The 14,544-nt window shown below is 33.3% G+C and overlaps 1 protein-coding gene across 3 annotated transcripts in view; it reads left to right on the top strand.

Annotated features, from left to right (window-relative positions):
- The window catches only part of LOC137634243 (uncharacterized), a 44,977-nt gene extending 30,663 nt beyond the window's left edge, over positions 1-14,314 (top strand). For 2 of the 3 annotated variants that reach the window (XM_068366519.1, XM_068366520.1), the window contains exon 8: positions 13,040-14,314. In XM_068366519.1, the coding sequence (XP_068222620.1) occupies positions 13,040-13,804 (765 nt within the window). In that variant the 3' untranslated portion in view covers positions 13,805-14,314. Of the gene's footprint in view, positions 1-1,238; positions 4,772-13,039 lie in introns of those variants that run through there. The other variant, XM_068366521.1, reaches the window with a different exon arrangement.
- Positions 14,315-14,544: the final 230 nt, after the last annotated feature.

Raw genomic sequence — 14,544 nt, 5'->3', positions numbered from 1 at the left:
TTTTTTGGGATCAGACTTTCAAGACATCTGAATATTTTTTTGGGAAACTCTGCCTCAGTAGTAAACCTTGTATTTTTGCCGGTCTATAATCAAGAGAGCTTATGTAATGTTAAGTATTTTTAGAAATACAGTACAACTCAAAGAGCTCCCTCCAGGTTTTCATTTTAATGTGATGTCACCCATAATTTTGAAATTATCCATAATGGTTCCTGTCTTAGCGACTAGATTCTTCTCAATCATCAGTGTTGAATTAACGGTTGTGTAAATTGTAGGGAAAAAATGGCATCTGGTAGAACGAGCATAGCCTATTATGCTAATAACTCTCAGGTTTGAGTCTACATTAATATCAAATACCTACCATGGAAAGAAATCTGGAGTCATGCATTAGATAGAATAATCTAAAAAATATAGAAAGTCTTTGTCTACAGGAATAGTAGAGCATGTAGCAGTTATTAAGGCTGTTGAAGAATAATACTTTACAGTCCTGTAGTTTTAATTAGTGCAAGATACTTCATCAAATTTATTTAAACTAATCCAATGATCTGGAAAGATAGTCAACTATTTTTTAGAGAATGTCCTCTTTGAAATACCATAGGTTTAAAATTAACAGACCTGTTTGGTTCAGTTAAGAAAGGGGACTTTTTTAGTCTTCTTAGTGTAAGGCTTCTTATGCAATATTTACTGATACGGAAGTCATTAAAAGGCTTTCGTGAATTATGTAAAACTTACACTTAAAGGTCAGTCTTAGTAAATATAGAAATAAAATGATTAAATACTTGGAGAAAATTATTATTTTCAAAATTTTATGATAATTTGTTGAATTTAAATTTAAAGGTTTTAAGCCATTATTTAATTTGGCACTGGCAATAGAAAACGTGTCTCCCTGTGAGGACAGCAGATATAATTTTTGTTGGGATCAGGTTGTTATTACTCGTTACTGAAAGCCTCATTTCTTTAAATTTTATTTCTTAGTCTTAGTTATTTGATTTTTGGTTGTACATATTGCAATTTCCCCAATGCTAATGTAAAAGTTTTGGTATTGTTATGTCCACTTTATGTATAGAAAATCAGTGTCCCCTTTATGTATAGCAAATCAATGTGCTGGATTAGAGTAGTCAATACAGTCAGTTGTTTGACAAGAATCAAATTGAGATTTTTTTTTATTGTGGTCTGTATTTTTTAGTTGCTCAGCAACTTTAATTTTATATGGTTGCTAAAACCTGCCCATCACCTTACAGGACTTTTGTAATGAGGAAACAGAGACAGATAGTGTGCAGCACCACCAGTACTCTCCTTCTGCTGATAATTCTTGTAATGAGGTGCTTGATCAGCAGAATAACCATGGCCGTAATCTTGAGCCTTGTAAAGTGCTGTCCTTAAATGAATCGATAATGGCTTCCGCCATGACTGCCTTAGAACGTGTCGATTACTTTGAACACAGAGAATCTTCAGAATTTTGTCAATTCATAACTTCAGAACTAAATAAACTTGACCCCGATCTTTGCAAGAAGGCCAAACGTAAAATACAGCTAGTGCTTTTTGAGTATCAAGATATACAAGAGCAAAGAGATGGTAACTCTAGTCAGGACCCTTGGTCTTTGACGACGGCCAGTTATGCTAACACTTTGTTTTCGCCTGTAGATTTTATTTCGGAAGTACGAGCTGTTCAACCTATTGGTCCCCCCAAAAAGTGTACATGAATTCATTGGGTCTTAACTATTGTTTTGCTGAAAATTAACAATTTTATTCATATACTGTACTTTTTTTCTCGCCAAAAGATTTATTACCTCTTCTCATTTTGAACTAAGGCCGTAACTTTATGCTTAGCTAAATGTGAACATTAAAATGGTTTAGCCAGCTTAAAGTAAGCTCATAACTTGTGTTTCAAGTTGTGCATGTACACTTAGATCGTTGAAACATCAGTGTGTGTTTGCACTTACAGTTTACAGAATGCAGTCGGCTTGGTACATTGTCATTATCAATGTGATAGGGATGTGGCCAAACTAAACATCACTCCCTCCCCCTTCATCACCGTATATTAAAATTTCCAGAAATAAGTATAATTTAAATATATCTACTTGTAATGGAAAACTTAATAAGATATGCATGTTTAATAAGTGAATTAAGAAGGCAATTAGAAAAATATTTTAAATTAACTGTAATCCCTACAATTCTTGTCCGATCCGATCCCTTTAGTCTCGTACAGCTGTTCAATGTCCTCTTCAGTGAAGACTATTACTAAAAGTAAGTGTTTTCTTTTATGATAAGCTCATAATTCTATCTGCTTTCCCTGATTCCTGGGATAGGGTGGAGTCATTAAACTTTGTAATAAACTATGTAAATATGTATTTGAAGTGATGCATACAGTAGTTCCATACATAATATGTGATGCATCCAAGTCTATACAGTATAATGTACCCGGTACTAAACATATGATTAAAAATGGCAACATCTTTATTTTTATCTCACATACGTACCTTAAACAATTTTGTTTCTTTAAATTTTTTAAACATCAATGAACACAACTGATGGTAAAAATTAATTACCCAAAGATCTTAGCTTGTGCAGGATAACTCGCAAGAAAATCTGTAAATTTTAAGAGCACCTTATGTGGAAGTCACTGACCCAGAGAATTAATTTATACAAACAATTCATATAAAAATTCAGCTATAATTGGTCATATAACTACTGTACTCCTGTATTAGCCAAACTACAGTACAGACCTAGATGCATCACATATTAATAATGAAAGCACCCGTATTTTATACGCTAAATAAGCTTAGTTGAAAGTGCTTTATGGAGAAATAATAATAGGAATTAAACCATAAGAGCAAAAGAACCTAATCATATAAACTGCATCATTTGTGATCCCATTTTAAAGATAATCATAGTTAATCCTTCCATCTTGGGAGTAACTTGAACAAAATCCAAATCCTTTACTTACCTGTGATATATATTTGTCTGAAAAGTGATATACAGTGCAGTACTATAGATACCACTATAAATATACACCTTTTATATATTATATATGAAAGTTTTATCTCTAGCACAAAGGATTTTCACACCTTCAAATATTAAGCCACGAATAGCTTTTAATATCGAATTCACTCTTCCTCAGGACCAAAATCAAAACTTTTTCATGATACATATATATACTGTATATCTATACAGTATGTGGTAAGAGTGGTTCCTCAGAAATATTTTCCCAAAAGTCACCAACACATTGATATACAACTAATGAATCAAGTATAAATCCTGTGTAGAAAACTTCCACAGTATCAGCCACTTGTGTACCTACACAAAAGCTCATCAGTAGCTTGTTGAAGTCTTCACTACACACTGCACCATTTGGCATCATTGTGCCCACACAATCCTGGATATTTAATCCCTTCCTTTTCTATACCTCTCAGCAATTTCTAAGTCTTCCTCTCCTTCCTTCCACAATTCCAAATTATACAATTTATACCAACCTCTCCCCCTCCTTTCTCCTCACAGAATCAAACTCTCTCAAATCCTCATGATCCCTGATTATTGTCTGTATCCTCTGTATCCTGTTTTCCGCGTCTTTCAGTATCCTCACGTTTCTTGCATAATCCAAACCCTCATCAGAAAAATTAAACTTTTTAGTTTTAATCAGAATTAAACTATCTCGAATTCACTTCCATCAAGGAAAGATTGGACGACAATCCCTCCATACATTCCAACTTGGCTTCCATACACGCTACTTTTCTCTTCCAAACCATATGCCTATCTACTCTACAATTCTCTCATAACTAAATACTTTCACCATCCATAGCAACATTCATCGATCCATATTCCTGTTCTATTCCCTCAAATTTTCTTTACTCTCCATATTCCAAATTCTATCATCAATATACAACAGCCACTCCCCACTCCTTTCATTTCTGAAAGTTGCTATTTGTCATAGTGTGGAAGTTGCTGAAGCTGTATGGTGTGGAAAGAATTTCTTTATAAAAATACTTATGAGGAAAGAGAATTATGTCTTGAAGTATACTGTTACGACTGGAGAGTGATTGGTTTAATGCTAAAGGGAGTTTGATATAAGGATATTTTATATGCTCAAGGTTCTTTATAACATCAAATGATGTGACAAGTCAAAGAAATGACAGACGAAGGTGGAAAGACTTACGGTCACGATTGGAATGTTGAAAGACTGATGTACACAGGCAATATGTTGTTGATTGAGTTAAAGAGAATATATAACTACAGATTAGCAACAGATTTTGTAATAAATGACACCAAGAAAAGTATCTGCCTATGCAAAATAATTGAAAAAAAATATTGTCTATGGAAGAGAAATTTATAATGTATGGAATGCAAAATAAAGGAAAAAAAATATTGTCTATGGAAGAGAAATTTATTTATAATGTATGGAAGGATTTATTCAGGTTGGAATGTGTGTAAAGATTATTTTAGCCAATCCTCTTAAATGCAAGTGATGCACGACGTTGAATGTCAATTTAAAAAAAATCAGTGTTAATGCCGTTGTCAACCTTGTTGGAAATACATAACGTATAAATTATTTTGAATTAAGAAAATCAGTTTTTATGCTGTTGACAACCTTGTCGGAAGTATGACGTATAAATTATTTAAAGAGTGAGAAATGTGAATGGATGAAGTTTTGATAGGTTGGTAAAATTGTATACATTGGAAATGTTCAAGAGAAGGAGGATAGGAAAGCATAGAAAGTGCTTTGTAGGTTCAGAGGAATAGAACAGTCTTGCTACATGGAAATGAAGTGCTTGTAAAATAAAGAGGCGTATGGTGCAGTGTGCATTCGTGTGTAAGGGTTCAACACGTTAGTAATATCTTTTATGTAGATAGGTTAGGTTGCTCAATGCAGAACCACATTACATGGAAAAACAAGTATTACATTTAAAAAAAAAATTATATAGTATACAGTACTGTATATGCAATGTATAAAACATGATACATGTCAAAATGATGGATTTTAGGACACAAGTCAGCCATTCAGTGGTTTTGTTATGTAATGTGCTCTGCATTGGACACCGTATCAAATACAAAGCTGATACTCTTGCAGAAGTTTCCTACACTTGGAGTTTATACTTGATTTGGCAAGTGAAGGGGATATGTAAAATTGACTTATTTTCATGAATACTTTTCTTTGAGGCTACTTTTATATTACTATAAGACTCAAAGAAAATTAGCTTGGGAAAACTATGTATTTTATCTATTGCCTCAGCCACGTACTGTGGTAAATGTGTCAACAAAATATTTATGTGGTAAAAACAGCTGATGTGTAATCGTTTTAAGGGATGTAAATAGTTTTCTGATCCTGTGATGAATATTAGTCAAGATACCAACTCCTTTAATACTCATAACATACCTCTTGGGTACTATGCATATTGGAGCTTTCCGGTTAGCAAGTTTGATGAATCAGCTTTTTATCTGAGGAATATTATCCACAAAATGTAATGTCTTTTGCTGTAACATTTTTCCTAGAGCACCTGTCTGTAATACAGGAAGATGCTGGCATTTTCCATCTGCAACAAACATAAATTTAATGGGTGGCCAATAGAAGCTAGCTTTTAATGAATATTAGCATCTGAAGATGAATTACACCCAGACAGGTCCATCACATCTCGGATAAAGAGCAACGAGTGTTGGACCGTTCAGTGTTTTGACTCCTTTTCATCACAGGATCAGGAGCTGATTACTCTCATGTTCAAGGAATAGGATTTATTTTCACAAGCAGTTTTGAGACATTAAATATCTTCCCTGTGGGAAAAGGGGTAGATGCTTGATGTCTTGAAGTGTGTGTGAAAATATTCTCAATTCCTTGAACTCTTTTGATATTTATAAGGAAAGTACTACCTTACTGTCTGTGCCTTGATATCACTGTTCACTTGTACTTACCAAATAAATATCTTGTTCTTCCACATTAACCATTGTACAGGGCTAAAGTAACAACCAATTATATGGTTGTCACCCTATGAATTTGTTTATTATGGCCCCTTGTATAGATTAGTATTCTGCGGATAGAAAGCAGGTCTCGCTATTTATTTCTAGTCCATTAAATATTTGGGCTTGCTAGCTATGATTTTAACATTTATGTTTTAGGTCTTAAAGATTTCTAATAATTGCACTAAAACAAATATTGTTAGAATGTTAATGTACCATATAGCCAAAACAGGTGAACTAAACAATTGGAGGAAACACACTAATGGCGTCCAGAGTTTAGTATAATAGAGTAAATATATTGATATATCCCACCATTGTTCCGAGTGCCTTAGCATCTCTCGTGAAGTCTGAAATAGTATTTTTATGCGACTCGGACGAATGGGAGCATCTATAGTATATTTTCATTTTTATAATAGGCAATTAACTATACACATTCAAATTTGCATGTCATGAAACTTTAATTAGTTATATTTATAAAGATATTTTTTCACCGCTTAGTGTCTGAATTATAATCCACGCTTACATTGATGTCACTTATAGTGTAGTTTATAATTGTAGATTGAAATGATAAAGAAATTTTTTTTATAAGCTTCATCAGTTTTAAACTGAAATGGAATATATGACCAAAGGTAAAATAGTAAGAGGATTAAAAATAATTAGTATCTAACCATAAATTAAAGATTAAGAGAAGAGAATATATATATACTGTATTTTGATATGCTTTATTAGATTATCAGATCAGAATCTGCTTTTCAAATGTTTAAAAGGAAATAGCACCAGTCCTCTTTGATAAAGATTAGAGAGACCCTACATGTTTGTCTTTTTTCTATAGTGACAGAAGGGATTTAATCTAGCTTATCAATTTTAGATAAAGGAGAGGCAGATTACTGTACTGGAAATGTCTCACTATTTTACATTAAATGGTATTTACATATGGTGGGTAATTGAGTACTTAATTGTTTAGAAATTTCTGTAGTGTTACAGTACTAATTTAAGTTTAACATTTGTTTTACCTAATGTTGCTCTAAACATGAAAAATTGTATTTTACTTTAAGTCACTATAGTTTATATGATGTATATGGGAAGAGCTATGGATTCGAATATCCAGCCTTTAATGCAACACATAATTTCAGTAAAACAATCGCTGTTGAATGTAGGGAATGCTTTTTTGCTTATGCTATTCAAATATGTTATGTCACTTGCAGTGCTTAAGTCCCGAGAAGAATACCCCAGTTCATGCCAGTACTGTATAGGATATTAATTTGATGCTTGAATTGTGTGAATTCTAAGTCCATTTCACATTTCCTTCTATATTGTAATGATATTACATATGCTAGAGTGTATGTTTGCTCATATTCACAAGACGTTTCATTTTACGAAAATCTTTAGTCTTTTCTCTGATGTTTGTTTGAATTCACAAAACTCCGAAGTCTTCTTGTGCTTTGTGGACAATTGGGTTGTTTGATATACTTCATTAAAAACACTTTTCCTCTGAAAAAAATAAATGTATACTATACTGTGTTCATCTAATAATTTTTATAAGAAATCAAGGAAGCTTTGTAGATAATTGTACAGTATCTATGTTTTCCTTCCAATGCAGCGTAGAGCCATCTTTTTTCTAATTTTCTATGGACCACTTGCATTAATCCCTTTCTTGGTACAGAAATTTCTAAAATTTTTGCTGAAGTATGATTGCATTTTACTCACCTAAAACTTTTAGCATAAACGTTAATATTGTCAGTAATTGTATATATTTAGAATATACCTTATAGACCAAATTAGAAGGTTACTCAAAGATCAGTGGTATGGACAAATGAGCAGAACAGGAGATAGAGACCTGCCTCAGCCCATGAGTTCAAGCTGTTTACTGGGGAGGTTACTACTCTAGCTAGGCACCACATTGAAGGTTGTGCTTACCTAGCTAACGTTCATCATTTCAGATGTAATTGTAACTAAAATCAAACACTTTTAACCTTTTTCTAAATGTTTATTATTTCTATGAACCTTCCACGGTGTTCATATTGCTGATTTCTGGAAGCTCGGTTTGATCGAAATTTACCCAAAACTAAAAATAAATCCCCCTTTTTTTTTCCTTTCAGTAGATTTATGCCTCCAATGTAATGAGACAATCTATCAGTTAAAGGCAATAATCAGTGGCTGGAGAAAATCATACTGCCTATATCTTCAGTCTCTGCTAGTCTGCGTCACTGTCTGCTTGTTGACAAGCCCTTAACTCCAGGTTGTTCAGATTTATTTTTTTCAGTGCTTTTAGATCTTCTTCAGGATTTGTTAGTAACTACGGCATAGATTGCTCAAGGGAATTGTTTCTAGCAGGTCATGATCCACATTGTCTTTGTGTCTCATGTCGGAGGCAGTATTGTGATTCAGATGACCATTGTGAGGAGTGCGAAGGCCTCGCAGTTCCTCTCATGGAAAAATATGTCTCTATGGTTGAAGGCTAAATAAAAAGTGCAAAGGCAACCTGCTTTTAGTTCAGTACCATATTTCAAAATGTATTCTGAGATGGTTTGTTACCAATAATCTAGGCTACAGGTGAGGCTACATTTTAAACACTAAATGACTTATCTCATTCCTTAATAGGCAACCCACCTCCATCAGAGTGTGGGATTCAGCGGTATGAACATCATGGGAGATTCATAGGAATACATAAAATCTTCATCAAATTTGTTATTTCTATACTCTCGTAATGTTCATATACATGCCCAGCCTCCTCCCCCACTGACTTGAGATGTCAAGAGGATAAATAATGGTTATTGCCATTAAATACTAGATTGTCTCTACTTTACTAGGAGGCATAAAGTCTATTGAAAGGAAAGAAAATCGGAAAATTTTCAGTTTTTAGGGTAGATGTTAATAAATCTGAGCTTCCACAGAGAAGCCACATGATCGTCAGGTGAGCATAGAAATAGATTTTATCAATAAAAGTGGGGTTTTGAAAGCTGAAAGTCAATGAAAACACATCAGTGTAGAGTATCATTTTAAGTAATTGTTTCATGTATAAAAATGTTTGTACATAATTGAATTTATGAAGATATGCAAGTGGTCCTCTTATGTACAAACCATTCACTATCTGTACTGTACTTCATCAGCAAGTACAGTATAATGAAAATATAAGTTTATTATTGTTTTTGTAATAAGTAGAACAAAAGCTTGAATTTCAATACTGTAATATTGTTGGGAGAAAGGAAATATAGTATAAAGGAAATTCTTTAAGTTTCAAACAATCCTACAACTATGTCTCGCGAGTCGTGATCATTTAAGACAATAGCTTATTTTTTTAACAAACGCATAACTCAAAGTTTCACTGATTTGCCACAAAAAGTCTCCCAGACTAACCTCATCCAAAGGAACGAGAAAAATGTCGGTTCCATCATACGAGTAGTGGGTTGGAACCATAAGGGCCGATTAGTCTTGCGTGTCAAATTGGATTTTTTTTTTTCTCACTTTCACTCACTTATTTCATCATTCTCAAACTCAGTTTTCTCAACCTTACAATATTTTGACCTAATTAGTACAGTACTGTATGCACGAGTGTACGTTATTATTCTTAGGATTGTTTTTTTTTAACCTTACAATATTTTGACAGTTAGTACTGTATAAACTAGTGTATTAAATCATTCTCAAGATCAGTTTTTTAACCTTACAGTATTTTGACATGGTACTGTATACACCATTATTATTATTATTATTATTACTATCCAAGCTACAACCCAAGTTGGAAAAGCAAGATGCTATAAGCCCAGGGGCTCCAACAGGGAAAAATAGCCCAGTGAGGATATAAGGAAATAAATAAATGAAGAGAACAAATTAACAATAAATCATTCTAAAAAAAGTAACAGCGTCAAAACAGACATGTCATTAAATTATCAACATCAAAAACAAATATGTCATTAAATATGTCATTAAATGTATTAAATCATTCTCAAGATCAGTTTTTTAACCTTACAGTATTTTAATGTAATTAATACTGTATGCACTAGTGTATCACAACATTCTTAATTTAAGCTCATTTTATTAATCTTACAGTATTTTGACGTAATTAATACTGTAGGCACTCGTGTATACAGATAGTGCCGTTTTCATTTGGTGGTAGTTCACAAGAAATCATTCTTAAGATATTGTTCCCAACCCTTGCTTTCTATTATCAGGATTAGGACTAGAAGTATTACTATAGAGTTCTCTTGTTTGAGGGTGCAAGATCTAATTTATTGTTATTACTGTTCTTAAGATATTTCATTTTGATGTTTATTACTTCTCTTGTAGTTTGTTTATTTCCTTATTTCCTTTCTTCACTGGGCTATATTTCCCTGTTGGAGCCCTTGGGCTTATAGCATCTTGCTTTTCTAACTATGGTTATAGCTTAGCAAGTAATAATAATAATATACAGTATACTTTACTCCAAGACATAGATTTTCTTTGCAATATTGAACAGTAAAAATATCACCAAATAACATTTGAGATACTGTAGCTTCGTGTGTCGCTAGTGTTCCGTCACATCTTTGCTTACAGTATATGTATAGAACAGCCGGACCTTATGGTGTAAATATTCTATTTACTTCAAGAACTGATCTTGTTCTTCCTTTGGAAAGGTTGTGTGGGAAACATTTAGTGACAACGAATTGACACTACAAGTTATGGGTTTTTATTAAAAAAATTGATTAAATTTTTTTGTTTATGTTATTTTATTTACCACATAATGTTAATTCATTTTGTTCATTGTCGTTTATTAACAATAAAAGCAAAACATAATATTTTTTTTACTATTAGTAATCGTATAAAGAAAAAAACTTGTCGTTTATACATATACGTTTACTTCAGGTGGAACATAGAAGGTTTTAAGCACAGTTTTCCAGGTAATTGTAACGTAATGCGATACTTGATCGTCCCTTTTACTGTCTTAAGATTACTATCAAGGTATTTATAAGAGTTGTTGTACTAATGTTTGTTTTATGCTTTACTATGGTCACTACGTAATAAATAGTTTATTTGTCCGTGTTTACAGCTACAGTTTCTTATTAACAAATCCCCTCCCCCCTCTTCCAGACAAGATAGTAATCAAAGTACTTCATTTTACTCATATAAAAAAGTTTATTTATGCATACCCCTTGCCACTTCTTGTGATGGTAAGATAATGAAAACTTTAAATAGAGTGGTAAGTACATGGAAATGAAACTAATGTACAATATATGTAAACAAGAATAGATACTTAGCATATGTTTAACATACTGTAATGTATTTGCTTTCTTGTGCATGAGTAAGGTTATACATTTCCACAAATTCTACAACTGCATGCTCTAATGTGCCCTGTCATCCTGTTATTTTGTATCTTACATTTTTTCATATCTACTCCTTGATAGAATAGTGAAGAAACGGCTATTTCTCATCAATGTTCTCTAACCCATGAGAGAGAAACAAAAGAAGTGAGCTCTATGATTATGAATAAAAGTGATTTTGACGTAGGAAAAATCTATTTTTGGGTGAGATAGCCATGTCGTCCTGATGGAAGTTCCCTCCGGCAACATTCTACTATATAATATTTCTGCGATTGATATTATAAGAGAATTAACGTCAGGTATCACGGGGTTCTAACCCCCAGAACGACTATCCGAAGATATCGTGTATAATCATAACACTTAGTCATTTTAACCCTTTCACCCCCAATGGACGTACTGGTACGTCCTTGCAAAAAACCTATTTACATTTTTTTTTGCATATTTTTTATAACCTTATGAGAAACTTCAGGCCTTTTCCAAAAGAATGAGACCAACCTGACCTCTCAATGACAAAAATTAAGGCTGTTAGAGCAATTTAAAAAAAAGATATAGCAAAATAAGTTTGAAAGTTCAACGTAGCTTGGGGGTAAAAGGGTTAAGTTACACCGGTGGTTCTCCAACTTATATTTTTCATCAGTCATGATTTTGTTATCAACAGTGTGGGGAAATGTTTAAACATGCACAGCAATAAGCTAGAAACCGCTTTGTTAATGAAAAATTAAGTTTGTTCTTAACATACATATTTAGAATCAGCATGTAGGCCCTTAACTAATTCTTAATTTTCTCCAAAAAAAACGTTATAATAGGAAAAAATGTCATACAGGTTGGTTTGCATTACAGCATAAATAAAATATACGCAATATGTTGTGCATGTACGTCTATCACAAAATAACTAAATACTGAAGTATACATTAATTTTTATACTAAATTCTATGTAATTCCAGTTGGCCATATAATTTTCTGGGTATTTAATTGTACATTATAATCTTGGATCTAATACTGATCAGAATGACTAACCTCTAAACTTTCTAAGCATGTAATATGGAAAGAACTTTTGTAATATCCTTAAGTAGAAGATGCTGCATAGAAAAAAATCAGTAAAGAGGTCATGATTATGGATATCGTATTAGAGGGAAAAAGATCCTTGGTAAATGTGTTGGCTCTTTGGGAAAACAAAAAAGGTAATAATTGTGGATAAAGTGATAATTGTGGAAAATGCATTTTTACTTGTTTTAAATGTTTACAGCATGTTTTAAATAGCGTAATGGATATAATCCAAGAAAATTTTATTTCGGTTGTAATCTTGGCAAATTTAAAGTACGAAGGTACGCAACGCTTAGACAACCAATAATATTTCTGAAAAAGAAATTAATTTAATTTATTCAGCCATGATTTAACAATTTGAATAAGTTTTAAACTTTATTTTTTTCCATGATTTAACAATTTGAATAAGTTTTAAACTTTATTTTTTTTTCCATGATTTAACAATTTGAATAAGTTTTAAACTTTATTTTTTTTTATCTTAAAAATAGAAAAACTCATCTTTTTAAAAATGCTTAAGCCCCAACATTCAGCAAAGACAACTTTGCGTTATTTTATAATAATTGAAAAACAGTGGAGCATCATCTAAACTAAATTCTATATGCAGTAGGCTAATAATATACTTGAAACATAAGTGCTGTATTGTATAATTTACGTATGCATTCTTCTTGTGCTCTCGTTTGCTTGAAAAAAAAGTTGAATTTAGAAATAATGACAGAATTTTCCGTTGATAAAGTTCTCAGAAATATATTTCATTGCAGCTGGATGGGAGGTTGTACTTCAAGTGGAATGTGATCTCTGCCAAATGTGTACAGTTCTCGCAAGATGTCTACCGCAATAGTTCACGAGGTGGTGTTTTCATTTTTAACTATCTATTTTTACGAACCGTGAATGAAAGGCAGGGGGGTAGAGCAGATTCCCAAAATCTCAGAACACTTTTCATTAGAATGGGCTATAAAGTTTGGCTTTTTGAAGAGCTTAGTAAGAAGGAAACCCTTGAAAAACTGAGGATGATTCAGAGTCATCCGCAATTAAGAGATTTCGACTCCTTTATCTGCGTCATTTTAAGTCACGGGAAAACGGATACCCTTTTTACTACTACAGACGGGGACCTAGACCTAGATGATATAAGATACCATTTCACAGACTCTGCATGTCCATCACTCAAGGATAAGCCTAAAATATTTTTGGTGAATTTTTGTAGAGGAACTGTGAAAGAAATAACGAGAAAAATTGAACATGATGGAGTATCTCCGGAAGAATTAGAGGCACCTCAAGATATGTGTACCATATATGCCAGCATTAGGAATTTCAAAGCTATGAGAGATCCCGAGGTAGGCACATTATTCGTTTTGGCATTATGTGAGGTGTTTTCGGAGAATGCTCACGACACAGACCTCAATTCACTGTATAATAAGCTTTGCGATACTATGAAGAAGAAAGATGGTACAACTCCCGAAAAGCAGGAGTATGGTTTTAGGAAAAAGTTTTATTTCAACCCATATAATGTGGAAAATAATTTTTAGTTGTTCCAACACGGTTACTTACCTAGAACTACCTTCTTAGGAGTTACAGTACTGGCTAACTCTACCTAACCGACCAGCTTTTTGTATAGTTTATCTCCCTCTTCTCGTTTTCTACGGGGTCAACCTCTGGCAGTGTGGTACATGCCCGAGGCGACCCCGGGGTTATTTTTAGTTTTGTATGTCCTGATAGCATCAGGAATTTCAAATGGATAGAATATGGGAATCATTGGTTAAAAGGTTGCTCATGAATGGCAGAGGCAAAGGGTAGGACTATGATCTAGGGACTAATTATTTATACAGACGATCAGTGCCCAACCGCTCCTCATAATCAAGCTAAGACCAGGGAGAGCCAGGCAATGGCTGCTAATGACTCGACAGGTAGACATATAAGCTCTTATAATCTTGTAATCTTTCATTTTGATAGAATTTCCAGACTAAAATAACTAAGAAATTCTCTCTCTCTCTCTCTCTCTCTCTCTCTCTCTCTCTCTCTCTCTCTCTCTCTCTCTCTCTCTCTCTCTCTCTCTCTCTCTCTCTCTCTCTCTCTCATATACAGTATATCCTTCAGTTTGAAGTATGGTTCTCTCCACAAATACCCACTTTTAGACAATTTATTTATAAAAATTCTCTCTCTCTCTCTCTCTCTCTCTCTCTCTCTCTCTCTCTCTCTCTCTCTCTCTCTCTCTCTCTCTCTCTCTCTCTCTCTCTCTCTCTCTCTCTCTCTCTCTCTCACCCACATA

Source organism: Palaemon carinicauda, chromosome 44 (assembly GCF_036898095.1).
Source record: "Palaemon carinicauda isolate YSFRI2023 chromosome 44, ASM3689809v2, whole genome shotgun sequence".
Taxonomy (NCBI): domain Eukaryota; kingdom Metazoa; phylum Arthropoda; class Malacostraca; order Decapoda; family Palaemonidae; genus Palaemon; species Palaemon carinicauda.
Note: the sequence above shows the minus strand (reverse complement) of the source record. Positions and strands in the feature narration are given on the sequence as shown.